Genomic DNA, 14,969 nt, shown 5'->3' with positions numbered 1-14,969 from the left:
TAACCAGTATTGACCCTTTAAATGAATCAAACATTGAATCGTGTTTTGTTTCTCAACCTTTCCTTGAAATATCTGACCATTGACAATAACTGATGAGTCCTTTTGATTTTCAAGTTTTTAACGTCATTTGAGTTTCCCTTTTTGAAGGTATTTACGGATATAATGGCTAATTAATTGTAGTTGTTGTTTATTAGTGGAAAGATAATGGCTTGACGTAGTTATTGATCATTAATTGTAACATAACAGCATTTGGTGTTGATGGTGAACATGAAAATTGATTGAATCAATGAATGTTGAAAAAGTTTATCTGAATGACAGTAATGACAATGACGGTGAAAATAATGGTTCAACCAGAGTAACATTTGAGAATCAAATTGATTGCTGGTTTATTTTATCAAAAGTAAATGTTAATTAACTATTGTCCTTTAAATGTCTTTTGATAATTTTTCCTAGTTACTTAGATATAAGCTCATTCCGTTGGATAAATTGAGTTAACTCGCAAAAATCAAATGATCTTAGTCAAGTAAAAGTATTAAAGTCCAATTTTTTATCAACATTCAATGAAAATTAATGCGCTATATTATAATGATTATCTTTCACTTTTCTTTCAACAACATTGTCTTTCTCCTTTTCATCTCTTGTGAAGTTATTGTTATATTTTTGGTAATAATAACTGGGATTTTCCAGAATAAACTGTGCAAATTTCAAAGGAGTAAACTGGTTTTACATGAAAACCACTTTAAATAGTATGATTACCGTCACAAACAATTTATGATCACAAAAACTTAAAGTTAACCAACAAATACAAAATCTGTAGACTTATTTGGGTCCATCTGTTGGTGATCAAACATATTACTATTAACCAGGAATAATTTCTGGTAACCAGTTATTTCAAGTTTCCCACCAAATATCCAGTTATCCAACTTATCTCTAATTTTTATGTTAACTGTTTGGTGTACAATCTGATATTTTATTAGTTGACAGATATTAGATTTCGTATTCAGAAATCGACAAGAAATGGTAAGTAACTCGTTTGTTTTAGTCTTAAGTGTAAAAAAGTTAATATTTTACCTATTGATATCTTTAATAGGCTACACATGAAAACCTCATTATGATTTCAGTTACTGGTGATTATGGCATGACTGATGATGGTTTGTCGAAATGGAACCTGGAATGAGGAGTGAAAATATGAATTGACCGAATTCACTGATTCTTTTTCATTTTTTGATTAGTGGCTCGGTCAGGATCCATATTCCACATTTCAACTGATACTCCTAAAATAATCAATATGTATATGTAAAATTTAGGATAATTTTTTTAAGGTGTATTTTTGTGGTTGAGGGTTTACATATTGTTGGTTTTGGAATACAGAGTTGTGGAATTGTGATTCTGTTTTTGTATATTCCGTGGATATATAGATGAGGTTTTTTTCTTAGGTGCACATATTTTTTGCATTGTGTTAGCCAGTGTAGACTGTCAGGGTTGACGTAAGCACACGTACAGCATTTGTCTTTGAAGATGAAATCATAGAGTCCAAAGACAAAGGAGACAGACAATCTCGATGTAATACAGAAAGAATCACTGCGTAACTCAATATTCCGTCAATACGTTGTTGTTTTTAACAAGGATCAAGTAACATAGGCAGTTCAGTATATTGTACGAGAAAACAGTATTTCATGAAATCAAATCCTCGACCAATACGAACATGTTTACTTGATAAATGAGGCCATTTCTTTGCTAATATTTCAGCTCTATTTTGGTAACGGAGTAGATAATAATTGTAGAATGAAATTGAACGATTATTACGTCTACAGTACCAATCAATGTATTCATTTGACTTTTTGGTTACTTTTTCGAAGACCATGATTTCAATAAGAATAATACGAGGAAGTAGCTCTAAAAGTTCAGGAATATTTTCATCAGATATTGCTCCGCCTCCTCTGATAGCCAAATTTTTCAAATTTGGGTATTTGCTCAAAATACGTCTTAAAACTGACCAATCGTGATCTTCCTCCTGAAATTTTAGAAAGAGAAATACGAGTATTAGAAGAATCTGAGTTTAAATTTTTATAGAAATACTAACAAACTCAATAACCAGATCTTCTAAGAAATTATTTTTGATGCCACTGTTGACATAAAAATCTTTACCAGTTTGAATATAATGAAAGGCACTTTTTAAAGCTGGACAATGATCTGCAAGACTGAATCCGTAATATTGATGTGGCTCCGAATCTGGTTCCGCAGTTGCGTGAAAAATCATTTCTAAAATCTCTAGCTTTTCAAGAACAGGTCCAGTATAAAATTGGTCTCCTTCAGCGCACCCTGTTAATAAGCATCAAGTTACGCATATACTGAGTACCATATAAACTAAAAAACAGTTGATACTTACAAGGAAAGTTAGCAATATGAAGTCGCTTTAGGTTTGGAAAATGTTTAGCATAACTGGAAAACTTGGAAATATTGCAATGGGAAATGAATAACTGCTTTAGCTTCGGTCCCTGAACATCGTTTGTAAAAAAATCATAACAATTTGGAACTGCTAACATTTCAACGGATGGAATATCAAATGTGTTTTTAACAATACTATCATGAAATAAATTCAATAAACACAATCCTTTGATTGGCAATTTAGAAATGAAGTCCACGTCAAGGGTTCCACCTACATCTAAAATCTTCAAAAATATTGATAAATTAATCTGCCAGAAGCAATCCCTTGTCTTGATTTCCGTTAATGCTTAAACCAACCTTGAGTCTAGGAAACCATTTTGATATTTCAATTTGCTCTAGTCGGTCATCACGATTAAAGTATAGCGTACTGACAGGAAAACAATCCCTTTGTAATGAATCTTTATTGAAAATGTGGGCCTTTATTAGTATCATCTTTATTGATTATAATATTGTGTTCACATTAAAATTCGAACTCACTTGTTAAGTATTTAACATTGTTTAATCGTTCGAGAACCAAGTATTTCCATCTTTCAGAGACTGTTGATAGACTAAAGACAATTAGTAGGGTTTTCAAAGTATAATAACAATGTTAATTGAGATGAAAGCTATATTTACCTGCAGCACAATTCATAAGAGTCCCAAATTTATGGAAAAGATTGAAAATATATAAAAAGCAGTCATCGGGCAATTGATCAATATGCATTTCATCAACTCGAGAAGGGAATGAATACAGCTTGAAGTTATGCCGGCTTCAAAATCATAAAATTTATAGCTCGATAAATAGCAGCAAGAAGCTATTTACACTTATTCAGATTATCTGATATTTCATTTTATTTCAAGTTTGTTTCATTGCTTGATTCATAGTAAACTGTTCATTACTAAACAACATTTGGCCTTTTTATAACTACAAGCTTCACTTTTTTCACATTGTCTTTTAAAGTTGATGAAATGAATATCGATAATTTGCCTGATGACTGCTTTTTATATATTTTCAAACATTTTTATAGATTTGAGACTCTTATGAATTGTGCTGAAGGTAAATATAGCTTTCATCTCATCTCATCTTATGCTTTCAAAGCCCTAACAATTGTCTTTAACTATCAACAGTCTGTAAAAGATGGAAATATTTGGTTCTCGAAAGATTAAAAAATGTTAAATACTTATCAGGTGAGTTAAAGCTTTAATGTGAATATAACATTTGTTATAAATTAATAGAGATGATAGTAATAAACTCCTTTTTTCGATAAAGATTCATGGCAAGGGGGTGGTTATCCTGCTAGTTATACTATTTTCTTGGAAGCTGATGTTCGATTAGAGCTATTAGAATGGTTTCCTAAACTCAAGGTTGGTTAATATTCTGATTAATACTAGATTTATTGCAATATTGTAGTCTGAACTTTTGATATGCAATTTCAAATATTTTTAATTTTATGCGCGTTAATGTTGTCGTAAGACGTTTTTATTTTAAAAAGGAGTGCAGGCAAAAACTCGAATGCTCGAGTTAAGTGTTGAGCTTTGTTAGGTTTTTAGAAGCATACAAATTTAGCTCTAAAATAATTTCTCCGATCGATATTTTCCGAGATAATCGAGGTCAAAGTTTAAACTTCGATCGCCTTTTGTTCAATTATGGAAGTAGATTTTTCATGAAAACTTTTTACTGATGTAACTTTTGATTGTCAACTAGAAAACGTGTTTATTTTGACAGTAAAAATTTCTATTTCTGTGCAACAGATCAGTTCACTTTAAGTAAACTTTCCACTTTCTGAGACTGTACGAGTTAGAGAGCTGAAACTTATTCTTCGATAAAAATTGTTGGTACACATCGACGATCCGCATTTTTCTCGATTTTTCAACAGATTGAAAAAAAGTGTCCGATCAACCATGTTTAACCACGTTTGAACTCGACTTTCTCGAAAAATGTGGATAAGAGAAATTTTAAATCGCACAAATAGGCTCAGGTTTTATGTCCCGGCAAACCAACAAACTTCAATTTAAAAGAAATTAATTTCACCAATTTTTGCCCATTTGTGTCTATTTGTGGATAAATGAGCACTTTAAGGCATCAAATGGTGTCTATTGATTTAAAATATCCCAAATTTTCGGGACTGGGCCAATCTTTCCAATCTTGAACAGCCCGACAACTGTATAATGAATCTGTCAATGAATATAAAGCATCTTAACATTTGATCAACCTTTCATCATAATCTTGAGTAAAAAGTACGATTAAAGTGAGAAGTGAAAACAATTTGAGGAAGCATGAATCAACGAGAAGAAAGTTGAAAATGTAATATTGATTATCATGTTAATAATCGCAGCCATATTAAAATATTATACAAATTACATTAAATGTAGAATAATAAAGTTTATTTTTCTTAAGATTTTAGATATTGAAAGAGACTTTGATAAGGATTTCATCTCGAATGTAAAAGTCAAAGGACTGCAACTTGCATATAACTATTATATTGATTTGGAAGATGTCACCTGTCATAACCCATCGCTTGAAATGCTATCGATTTCACACTTCTGCAGTTTTTTCGCCAACGAGATCCAAGGACCAACACTGAAACAATTATACGTAGAATGTTTGGTTTCTGATTTTGCCAGTTATGCTAAATATTTTCCGAACTTGAAACGACTTCACATTCAAAAATACGGGAGTGAGATATATTTGTTTTCTTGTTTTATTTGAGTCTCTATCTTAAAATATTAATATATTCGCATCTTCTTTTTTATGAAACAGGCTTCATGACAGATGCGTTTGCTGACAGGCGCTATACTGGACCTGTTCTTGAAAAACTTGAGATTTTAGAAATAATTTTTTATCTTGATCAACATGGGATGCTGGATAATTATCATGGATTCAGCCTTGCAGATCATTGTCCAGCTTTGAAAAGTGCCTTCCATTATATTCAAACGGATGAAGAATTCTTCGTCAACAGTGGAATCAAAAATCATTTCTTACAAGATTTAGTTCTTCAATTTGTTAGTATTAATATTTCTTTAAAAAATTTAAACTCATATTTTACTATGCTTCGTGTTTCCCTTCCTAACATTACAGAATGAACCACAAGGTTGGCCAGTTTTAAGACGCATATTGAGCAAGTATCCAAATTTGAAACATTTGGCTATCAGAGGAAACCCGGGCATATCTGATGAAAATATTCCCGAACTTTTAGAGCTACTTCCTCGTATTATTCTTATTGACATCAGATACTCGCCAAAAGTAACCGAAAAGTCAACTGAATATATTGATTGGTACTGTAGACGTCATAATCGTTCAATCTCATTTTACTACCAAAAAAGACCTTTAATAACAAAGAAATGGCCTCATTTATCAACCAAAAGAGTACGAATCGGTCGTGGATTTGATTTCATGAAATACTGTTTTCTCAGAAATTATAATGAGTTGCCTTTTCTACTCGATCCTGATGAATAAACAACATTCTATGGAAATTTCAACCCTCATTATTCCTGAAATGTTTTCGATTGGAATCCGTCCTGTAATATTTTTAATCATGTTTCAGTTTGTTGAGGTATAATCTATTAATCTATCACAAACTTTCGTAAGCTTTTCTTGAAAGTACGGCTCAATAAATAACATAAGTCAGCTATTCTCACTTATTATGAACATTTTAATATTCTACATATTTACTACATTAATTGAATGAAAGCTTCTGTTTGTTTGAAAAAAGTAATTTGCAAAACTATATAACTCATAACATTAAACATCACCAAAGTTTAGGCTTTGAACACAGTGTGATAAAAGTTATTGATCAATCAAAGTTGCACAAATATAATTTATTTTCCGCAACAGTCTAGTTGTATGGACACAATAATTAACTAACAATTTTTAATATCAATCACTGAAAATAACATGAAATAAAAAAGCTAATTCTGAAGGTGGTTGCTGGTCAATTTTTTGACCAGGAATAATGTCATTTAATGTTGGTGAGAAAATCCGTTAACAAGAGGAAGTGCAATGAGAATAATGGATAAATGAACACACGAGCGTCTATTTTGTGATCGGATCGAAATGTGTGTTGAATTAACGCTCGTCCATGTATTCGATTGATTGCTGGTTTATTTTATCAAAAGTAAATGTTAATTAACTATTGTCCTTTAAATAGTATGATTACCTTCACAAACAAGTTATGATCACAAAAACCAAAAGTTAACCAACAAATCTGTAGACTACTTTGGGTCCATCTGTTGGCGATTAAACTAATTAATTTAACCAGGAATAATTTCTGGTAACCAGCTGTCTGAGTAGTAGGAATAAGCTATTCACACTTCAATTATCTGATATTTGTTTTATACCAAATCGGTTTCATTTCTTGATTCTGGATAAACTGTTTATCACAATTCTTTGACATTTGGCCTTTTTATAACTGCAAGCTTTATCTTGTTTTTACATTGTCTTTTAAAGTTGATGAAATGCATATTGATCAATTGCCCGATGACTGCTTTTTATATATTTTCAATCTTTTCAATACATTTGGAACTCTTCTGAGTTGTGCTGCAGGTAAATATAGTTTTCATCCCAATTAACATTGTTATTATACTTTGAAAACCCTACTAATTGTCTTTAGTCTATCAACAGTCTGTGAAAGATGGAAATACTTGGTTCTCGAAAGATTAAACAATGTTAAATACTTGACAGGTGAGTTGAAACATTAATGTGAACCCAACATTTGTTATTAACCAATAAAGATGATAGTAATAAACTTCTTATTTCGATAAAGATTCATTGGAAAGGGATTGTTATCCTGCTAGTTATACTATGTTCTTTGAGGATGGTAATCGATTAGAGCGATTAGAGCTATTAGAATGGTTTCCTAGACTCAAGGTTGGTTAATATTATGATTAATATGATAGAGTAAGCAACATAAAATTGAAAACCAAAACCTAATCCTCAACTTTGTCAAATTGGAAAGATCAACGTAAAGATGAAAAACTATCAAATTGAGCCATTACTTACATTATGACTAGAAGCTGGAAACAATTTGAAGAAGCATTAATTAACAAGTTGGAAATTTAATATTGATTAACATGTTAATAATCAAAGCCAAATTACAATATTATGCAAATTACATTAAATGTAAAATAATAAAGTTTATTTTTCTTAAGATTTTAGATGTTGAAAGAAAACTTGATAATGATTTCATCTCGAATGTAAAAGTCAAAGGACTTCAATTTAAATGTGACTATTATATTGATTTGGAAGATGTCACTTGTCATAATCCATCGCTTGAAATGTTAGCGATCAAACAATTATCGGATTTTTTCGCCAATGAGATCCAAGGACCAATAATGAAACAATTATTCGTAACCAGTTGTAGTGTTTCTGAATTTGCCAGTTATGCTAAATATTTTCCGAACTTGAAACGACTCCACATTCAAAAATACGGGAGTAAGCTATTCATATTCTTGTTTTATTTGACTCTATCTTATAATATTTTCATATTTTCTTGTTTATAAAACAGGCTTCCTTTTTGATGACGAATTTTATGCTGGACCTGTTCTTGAAAAACTTGAGATTTTAGAAATATGTTTTCATCTTGAACAAAACGGGCAACTAGACCATTATCATGGATTTAGCCTTGCAGATCATTGTCCAGCTTTGAAAAGTGCCTTCCATTATATTCAAACTGATAGAGAATTTTTCGTCAACAGTGGAATCAAAAATCATTTCTTACAAGATTTAGTTCTTCAATTTGTTAGTATTTCTTTTAAGAATTTAAACTCAGATTTTACAACGTTTCTTGTTTCCCTTCCTAACATTACAGCATGAACATCAAAATTGGTCAGTTTTAAGACGTATATTGAGCAAATACCCAAATTTGAAACATTTGGCTATAAGAGGAAACTCGGACATATCGGATAAAAATATTCCCGAACTTTTAGAGCTACTTCCTTGTATTACTCTTATTGACATCAGATACTCTCTAAAAGTAACCGAAAAGTCAACTGAATATATTGATCGGTACTGTAGACGTCGTAATCGTTCAATCTCATTTTACTACCAAAAAAGGCCCAAAATAACAAAGAAATGGCCTCATTTATCAACAAAAAGTGTGCGAATCGGTCGTGGATTTGATTTCATGAAATACTGTTTTCTCAGGCATTATGATGATTTGCCACTTTTACTCGATCCTGATGAATAAACAACATTCCTTAGAGAAAATATTGAAGTTTCAATACTCATTATTCCTGAAATGTTTTCGATTGAAATTCGGCCTGTTTCAATAATTCTAATCATGTTTCAGCAGGTTGAGGTATAATTTATTGGTTTAGCACAAACTTTATAAGGTTTTTTTGAAAGTACGACGCAATAAATAACATAAGTCAGCTATCCTCACTTATTATGAACATCGGATACCAATCAGTTATTTACTGTATTAATGAAAGGAAAGCGTCTGTTTTACCGAAAAAAGTACAGTGAGGTACCAGTAATCGCGACTAAATTTGATATAAGACCCCTTTCATAGGTTGTTTACATTCAAATATTTGGATAAATGTGATTATAATCATCGAGTCTCGGCGTTTTAACATGCAGTTCAAAAAATTAGAAACTCTTTCAATTGTTCACCGCAATATTTGGTCAAAAGAAGATCTATAAATTTAGTCGCAACTACCGGTACCTCACTGTAACAAGACTTTCAAATCAATATCCAATTAAGACGATCTTTTTAATCGATCACTGAAAATAACATGAAATGAAAAGATATCAAAGCTAATTCTGAAAATGGTTGCAGGTCGATTTTTGACCAAAAATGCAATCATTTAATGTTGGTAATAAAATCGATTAACAAAAGAAAGTGCAATAGGAATAATGGAATCCATTAAATGGTTTAATGGACACATGAGCGTCTATTTTGTGATCGGATCGAAATGTGTGTTAAATTAAGGCTCATCCATGTGTGCGTATATCTAGACAATTACCTTTTTTGCAGACATGAATGAACGAGAAGAAAGTTGCAAATCTAAATTTTGATCATGATAGTCATTAATCAAAGCCAAATGACAATATTTAGATTTTTACAATGATTGTTAATTTATTTTAGTTGTTGTTTATTAGTGGAAAGACAATGGCTTGACGTAGTTATTGATCATTAATTGTAACATAACAGCATTTGGTGTTGATGGTGAACATGTAAATTGATTGAATCAATAAAAAATGTTGCAAAAAGTTTATTCGAAGGACAGTAATGACAATGGCGGTGAAAATAATCATTAAATTAATGGTATAATTTGTGACAAAATTTTTCTTGAAAAGTCACACTTATTCAATTATCTGTCATTTCATTTCAAGTTTGATTCATTACTTGATTCATAATAAAATGTTCATCACTAAACAATCCCATCATACTTGCCTTTTTATAGCTGCAAACTTCATCTTGTTTTCACATTGTCTTTCAAGTTGCTAAAATGAACATCAATAATTTGCCTGATGAGTGTTTGTTACACGTTTTCAATCTTATTAATAGATGTGATACTCTTCTTAATTGTGCTAGAGGTAAATTGTGCTTTCATCTTAATTAACATTGTTATTATACTTTGAAAACCCTACTAATTGTCTTTAACTATCAACAGTCTGTGAAAGATGGAAATACTTGGTTCTCGAACGATGTAAAAATGTTAATTACTTAACAGGTTAGTTGAAACTTTAATGTGAACCCAACATTCGTTATCAACCAATGGATATGATAGTAATAAACTCCTTTTTCGATAAAGATTCATTGAAAGTGGATGGTTATCCTGCGAGTCGTACTATCTTATTTAAGGATGATGATCAATTAGAGCGATTCGAACTATTAAAATGCCTTCCTAAACTCAAGGTTTGTTAATATTATGATTAATATAATAGAGTAAGAAATTGGAAATGTGAAAGATGAAAGTTAAGATGAAAATTATAAAATTGTGTCATTACTTACAATAAGTCGGAATTTAATTATCAATTTGCTATTCGTTTATAAATTGACTTTAAGATTCTAGGAAAAGAGGATAAGGATAAAGAATTTATTCTTGATCAGTTCGACAAAGTTATATTCATGTCCATGAATCAAGTAAAGTGAATATAAATCATCCGAACATTTAATCAACCTTGCATTTTGAGTAAATGGTACAAGATTATAATATAAGGTTAGGTTGAGGTATAACTAAATTTTAGTTAATTTAATGGGAAATATTGTCCATCTAATTATTATTAATAAGTGTTATAAAATGGTCAAAATTATTGCATATAAAATAACAAAGTTTGTTTCTCTAGATTTTAGATGTTAAAAGAAAACTTGATAATGATTTCATCTTGAACGTAAAAGTCAAAGGACTTTTATTTAAATGTGATATTTATCTTGATCTGGAAAATGACACTTGTCATAATCCATCGCTTGAAATGTTAGCGATCAAACAATTATCGGGTTTTTTCGTCAATAAGATCCAAGGACCAAGACTGAAACAGTTATTTCTAACCAGTTGTAGTGTTCCTGAATTTGCCAGCTGTGCTAAATATTTTCCAAATCTGGAGAGACTTCATATTTATGAACAAAGCCGTAAGCTATTAATAAATTTATTTTCTTGTTTTATTTGATTCTTTATCTTATAATATTCGTATCTTCTTTTTTATGAAACAGGGTTCTTGGATGACGGGGCTTATATTGGACCTGTTCTCGAAAAGCTAGAGATTTTGGAAATGGGTTACCGATCACGAGTGGATACATGGAAATATCATGCATTCAGCCTTGCAGATCATTGCCCAGCTTTGAAAAGTGCATTTCATTACATTCAATATTTTGAAGAAATTTTGGTCGACAGTGAAATCAAAAATCATTTTTTAGAAGATCTGGTTATTGAGTTTGTTAGTATTTCTATGAAAATTTAAACTCAGATTCTTCTAATGCTTCGTATTTCTCTTTCTAAAATTTCAGGAGGAAGATCAAGATTGGTCAATCTTAAGACGCATTTTGAGCAAATATCCAAATTTGAAACATTTGGCTATCAGAAGAGAGCATGAATATGACACAGGAATATCTGATGAAAATATTCCCGAACTTTTGGAATTGCTTCCTTGTATTAGGCTCATTGATATCAGAATATCACGAAAAGTAACCAAAAAGTCAACTGAATATATTGACCGATACTGTAGACGTCATAATCGTTCAATTTCATTATATTATGATTATGAAACCAAAATCACTGAAAAATGGCCTCATCTATCAACTGAATACAGTCGTATTGGTCTTGGATTTGACTTTATGAAATTCTGTTTCCTAAGAGATTTTGATGAATTGCCACTTTTACTCGATCCTGATGAATAAAACAATATTCCTTAGAATAAATATTGAGTTTTGAATATTAAAGTTTCAATTATTCCCGAAATGTTTTCAATTGAAATTCGGCCTGTATTAATACATGTATTCCTAATCATGTTTCAGTAGGTTGAGGTTTAATTAACAAATTAATCACAAACTTTTTCTGAAAGTACAGTTCGATTAATAGCAGAGGTGAGCTAGTCTCAATTATTGTACGGACACAATGCGTAACTAACAAGACTTTTAAATCAATATCCAATTGAGAAGACTTTTTTAAATTAATATCAATCACTGAAGTAAAAACACTGAAAATAACATGAAATGAAAAGGTATAATAGCTGATTCTGCAGATGGTTGCTATTCAATTTTTTGACCAAGATAGTCATTTAATGTTGGTTAGAAAATTCTTTAACAAAAGGAAGAACAATGAGAATAATGGATTAATGAACATCTATTTTGTGATCGTATTCAGGTTCACGTTCTTCCCTGTGTCCTTATTTTCATGCCTCTACAAACTCACCAAATTTGTCAAAAGATTTCGCTACAAAATTTATAGCTCGATGAATAGCAACAAGTGGCTATTCACACTTATTCAATTACAGTCAACCCTCGAGTTTTTTGTTTTTTTGGAGTGCTGACATCTATGTGAACTACAGGGGGAAAAAATAAATTTTACAGTTTAAACAATTAATCCACTCTAATGATTCCCCTTTAGCCTCTCTAGTAGAGAGTCTCTACCCTTCTCCCTTCAGGGGGAAGTCATTAGACTGGATGCATTGTTTAAACTGTAAAATTTAATTATTCCCCCTGTAGTTCACATAGATGTCAGCACTCCAAAAAAACAAAAAACTCGAGGGTTGACTGTATCTGATACATTTCTTGTTATTTCAAGTTTGTTTCATTGCTTGATTCATAAACAATTATTTCACATTCGGCCTTTTTATAAAACGCTTTATTTTGGTTTTGAAGTTAATAAAATGAATATCGATAAATTGCCTGATGACTGTTTATTACATATTTTCAATCTTTTAAATCGATTTGATACTCTTCTGAATTGCTCTAAAGGTGAGTTCAAATTTTGATGATTATCTCATGCAATTGAAATAACTTGACTAGAACTGTTTAAATTTGAAACATTAATTTTTTTATTTACTGTATTTAGTTTGTGAAAGATGGAAAGTTTTGGTTCTTGAAAGGCTACGAAATGTTTCATATTTAACAGGTAAGCTACAAGTCAATGAGGAGAATAGCAATTATCACATAAACTTTAAATTTAGATGTTTACACAAAGGTAGACTATCCTGCTGGCAATACCATAATCTTTAAAGATGATGATCGATTTGAGGGAATCCAAGTATCAGAATGGTTCCCTAAACTTAAGGTTAGTCTAATCGTAAAGAAAGGTAACCACCAAAAAGATAAATCCCGATTTTTTCGATAAAAAATATAAAATATTTCTATTTTGCTCTAGATTTTAGCTATTTACAGGAATCTTGACGTAAATTTTGTCGTTAATTTAAAAGTCAAAGGACTTGTATTGACATCTTACAGCAAAAGTCAACTGGAAAATGTTACTCTCCATAATCCATCGCTTGAAATGTTAGCGATTTCGCACTTTTGTAGTTTTTTCGCCAACGAAATCCAAGGACCAATAATGAAACAATTGTACATAACAGGCTGTAATGTTTCACATTTTGCAAGATATGCTAAATATTTTCCAAATTTGAAGAGACTTCATATTGATGAATTCGTTCGTAAGTAATATATATTTTCTTGTTTTATTTGCCTCTTTAGCCTCTTTCTTATCATAAATTTGTGTCTTATTGTTCATAAACAGGCGACCCTTCCGAAGACACATTTTATACTGGACCTGTTCTCGAAAAGCTAGAGATTTTAGAAATATGTTTCAACGCACAAATTGAGCCATGTGATTATTATGGATTCAGCCTTGCAGATCATTGTCCAGCTTTGAAAAGTGCCTTTCACTATATCGAAACTTATCGTGAATTTTTCGTCGACAGTGGAATCAAGAATCATTTCTTAGAAGATTTAGTTATCAAATTTGTCAGTACTTCTCATAAAAATTTAAACTCAGATTTTTACAATGTTTCGTGTTTCTTTTTCTTTCTCTTCCTTACAGAGGGAATTTCAAGATTGGTCAGTCTTAAGACGCATATTGAGCAAGTATCCAAATTTGAAACATTTAGCTTGCAGAGGAGGCGCAGAAATATCTGATGAAAATATTCCCGAACTTTTAGAGTTACTTCCTCGTATTCTTCTCATTGATATCAGAGAATCGGAAGAAGTAACCGAAAAGTCAGCTGAATATATTGAACAGTTCTGTAGACAGCATAATCGCTCAATTTCATTTTATTATGAAGAAAGACCCAAAATCACTAAAAAATGGTCTCATTTAACGACTAAAGATGTTTGTATTGGTCATGGATTTGATTTCATGAAATACTGTTTCCTCAGAAATTATGATGACTTGCCACTTTTACTTGATCCTGATGAATAAACAACGACCTTTTGTGGGAATATTGAGTCACAAAGTGAATTGTTTCTGCGTTTTGGCATTTAATTTTTTTGTTCGTTAAAATGATAAATATTTTTGTATCAGATTTTTATTTCAATTTGTCGATAACCTTCCGTCAATAGTATGATTAAAAACCATTTCCCAGAAGATTTAGTTCTTCAATTTTGTTTAAATAACCTATGCGGAAAAACTTTGAGACAAATTGTTCAGATGAAATTTTACAATTAAGAAGTAATAATTATTAAACATTTTATACATCAGTCAAAAGCTAAAAATCAGTATTTTGTGGTAGAGTCATTTAAAGTTACTCTCAAAATTTAAAGCTTGGATTTCGCCAGTGTTTTATTTTGCTCTTCCTGATATTACAGAATCATATTTATCCTGATTGGAATTAATTTTAAGCAAATATCCGGATTCGGAACATTCGGCTATCAGAAACCGCACAGAAATATCTGATGAGTATATTCCCGAACTTTTAGAACTACTTCCTCGCATGATTCTATAATTTATATCAATAATCGATTCTCATTTATCAACAAAACGTGTTTGTATTGGTCTTTTGATTTTATGAAATAATGTTTTTTGCAGCAAACAATTCGTCTTTTCAAATGTTACAATCTTGTAGTTTATGAGCACTTTTTTAGCATTTAATTTCTCATTGATTGATTTACATT

At 30.9% G+C, this 14,969-nt stretch overlaps 4 protein-coding genes and 1 long non-coding RNA gene across 11 annotated transcripts; 4 read left to right on the top strand and 1 right to left on the bottom strand.

The window, feature by feature from the left end:
- The first annotated feature begins 510 nt into the window (after window positions 1-510).
- Window positions 511-2,270, top strand: LOC149094986 (uncharacterized). Its single transcript, XR_016201091.1, has 2 exons — window positions 511-1,020; window positions 1,091-2,270. It is a non-coding gene; the product is annotated as an uncharacterized LOC149094986 (long non-coding RNA).
- LOC107362063 (uncharacterized) lies at window positions 1,296-3,163 on the bottom strand. Its single transcript, XM_025160783.2, has 6 exons — window positions 3,064-3,163; window positions 2,926-2,985; window positions 2,746-2,846; window positions 2,390-2,672; window positions 2,084-2,322; window positions 1,296-2,014 (listed from the first exon to the last, which is right to left on the bottom strand). Exons 1-6 carry the CDS (start codon window positions 3,149-3,151, stop codon window positions 1,619-1,621), a joined length of 1,167 nt encoding a protein of 388 aa, XP_025016551.2. The 5' UTR covers window positions 3,152-3,163; the 3' UTR covers window positions 1,296-1,618.
- Window positions 3,164-3,382: 219 nt separating this feature from the next.
- LOC107362061 (uncharacterized) lies at window positions 3,383-8,632 on the top strand. 7 transcript variants are annotated; one of them, XR_016201088.1, is made up of 9 exons: window positions 3,383-3,484; window positions 3,556-3,615; window positions 3,698-3,792; window positions 4,826-5,105; window positions 5,189-5,430; window positions 5,507-6,970; window positions 7,038-7,108; window positions 7,191-7,294; window positions 7,383-7,574. XR_016201088.1 is itself a non-coding variant. In XM_089270422.1 (6 exons), the coding sequence occupies exons 1-6, from the start codon at window positions 3,397-3,399 to the stop codon at window positions 8,610-8,612; spliced, it is 1,134 nt and encodes a 377-aa protein (XP_089126548.1). In that variant the 5' UTR covers window positions 3,383-3,396; the 3' UTR covers window positions 8,613-8,632. The 7 variants fall into 7 exon arrangements, 5 of the variants coding, with proteins under 5 accessions (XP_089126548.1, XP_089126547.1, XP_089126549.1 ...); XR_016201087.1 differs by having other exon boundaries at window positions 7,191-7,574; XM_089270422.1 differs by lacking the exons at window positions 5,189-5,430; window positions 5,507-6,970; window positions 7,038-7,108; window positions 7,191-7,294; window positions 7,383-7,574 and adding exons at window positions 7,932-8,164; window positions 8,235-8,632.
- Window positions 8,633-9,811: 1,179 nt separating this feature from the next.
- On the top strand, window positions 9,812-11,826 carry LOC107361487 (uncharacterized). The gene is made up of 6 exons (XM_015928325.3): window positions 9,812-9,964; window positions 10,042-10,101; window positions 10,183-10,286; window positions 10,718-11,000; window positions 11,082-11,305; window positions 11,376-11,826. The coding sequence occupies exons 1-6, from the start codon at window positions 9,877-9,879 to the stop codon at window positions 11,763-11,765; spliced, it is 1,149 nt and encodes a 382-aa protein (XP_015783811.2). The 5' UTR covers window positions 9,812-9,876; the 3' UTR covers window positions 11,766-11,826.
- An 807-nt stretch (window positions 11,827-12,633) lies between these two features.
- On the top strand, window positions 12,634-14,442 carry LOC107361563 (uncharacterized). Its single transcript, XM_015928401.3, has 6 exons — window positions 12,634-12,824; window positions 12,922-12,981; window positions 13,037-13,140; window positions 13,231-13,513; window positions 13,597-13,823; window positions 13,900-14,442. The coding sequence occupies exons 1-6, from the start codon at window positions 12,737-12,739 to the stop codon at window positions 14,275-14,277; spliced, it is 1,140 nt and encodes a 379-aa protein (XP_015783887.2). The 5' UTR covers window positions 12,634-12,736; the 3' UTR covers window positions 14,278-14,442.
- Window positions 14,443-14,969: the final 527 nt, after the last annotated feature.

The sequence above is a fragment of the Tetranychus urticae genome, chromosome 1 (genome assembly GCF_039701765.1).
Source record: "Tetranychus urticae isolate SD_2017Ah chromosome 1, NJAU_TeUrti_SD_1.0, whole genome shotgun sequence".
Taxonomy (NCBI): domain Eukaryota; kingdom Metazoa; phylum Arthropoda; class Arachnida; order Trombidiformes; family Tetranychidae; genus Tetranychus; species Tetranychus urticae.
The sequence above is the reverse complement of the archived record's forward strand: the minus strand, read 5'-3'. Positions and strand labels throughout refer to the sequence as shown.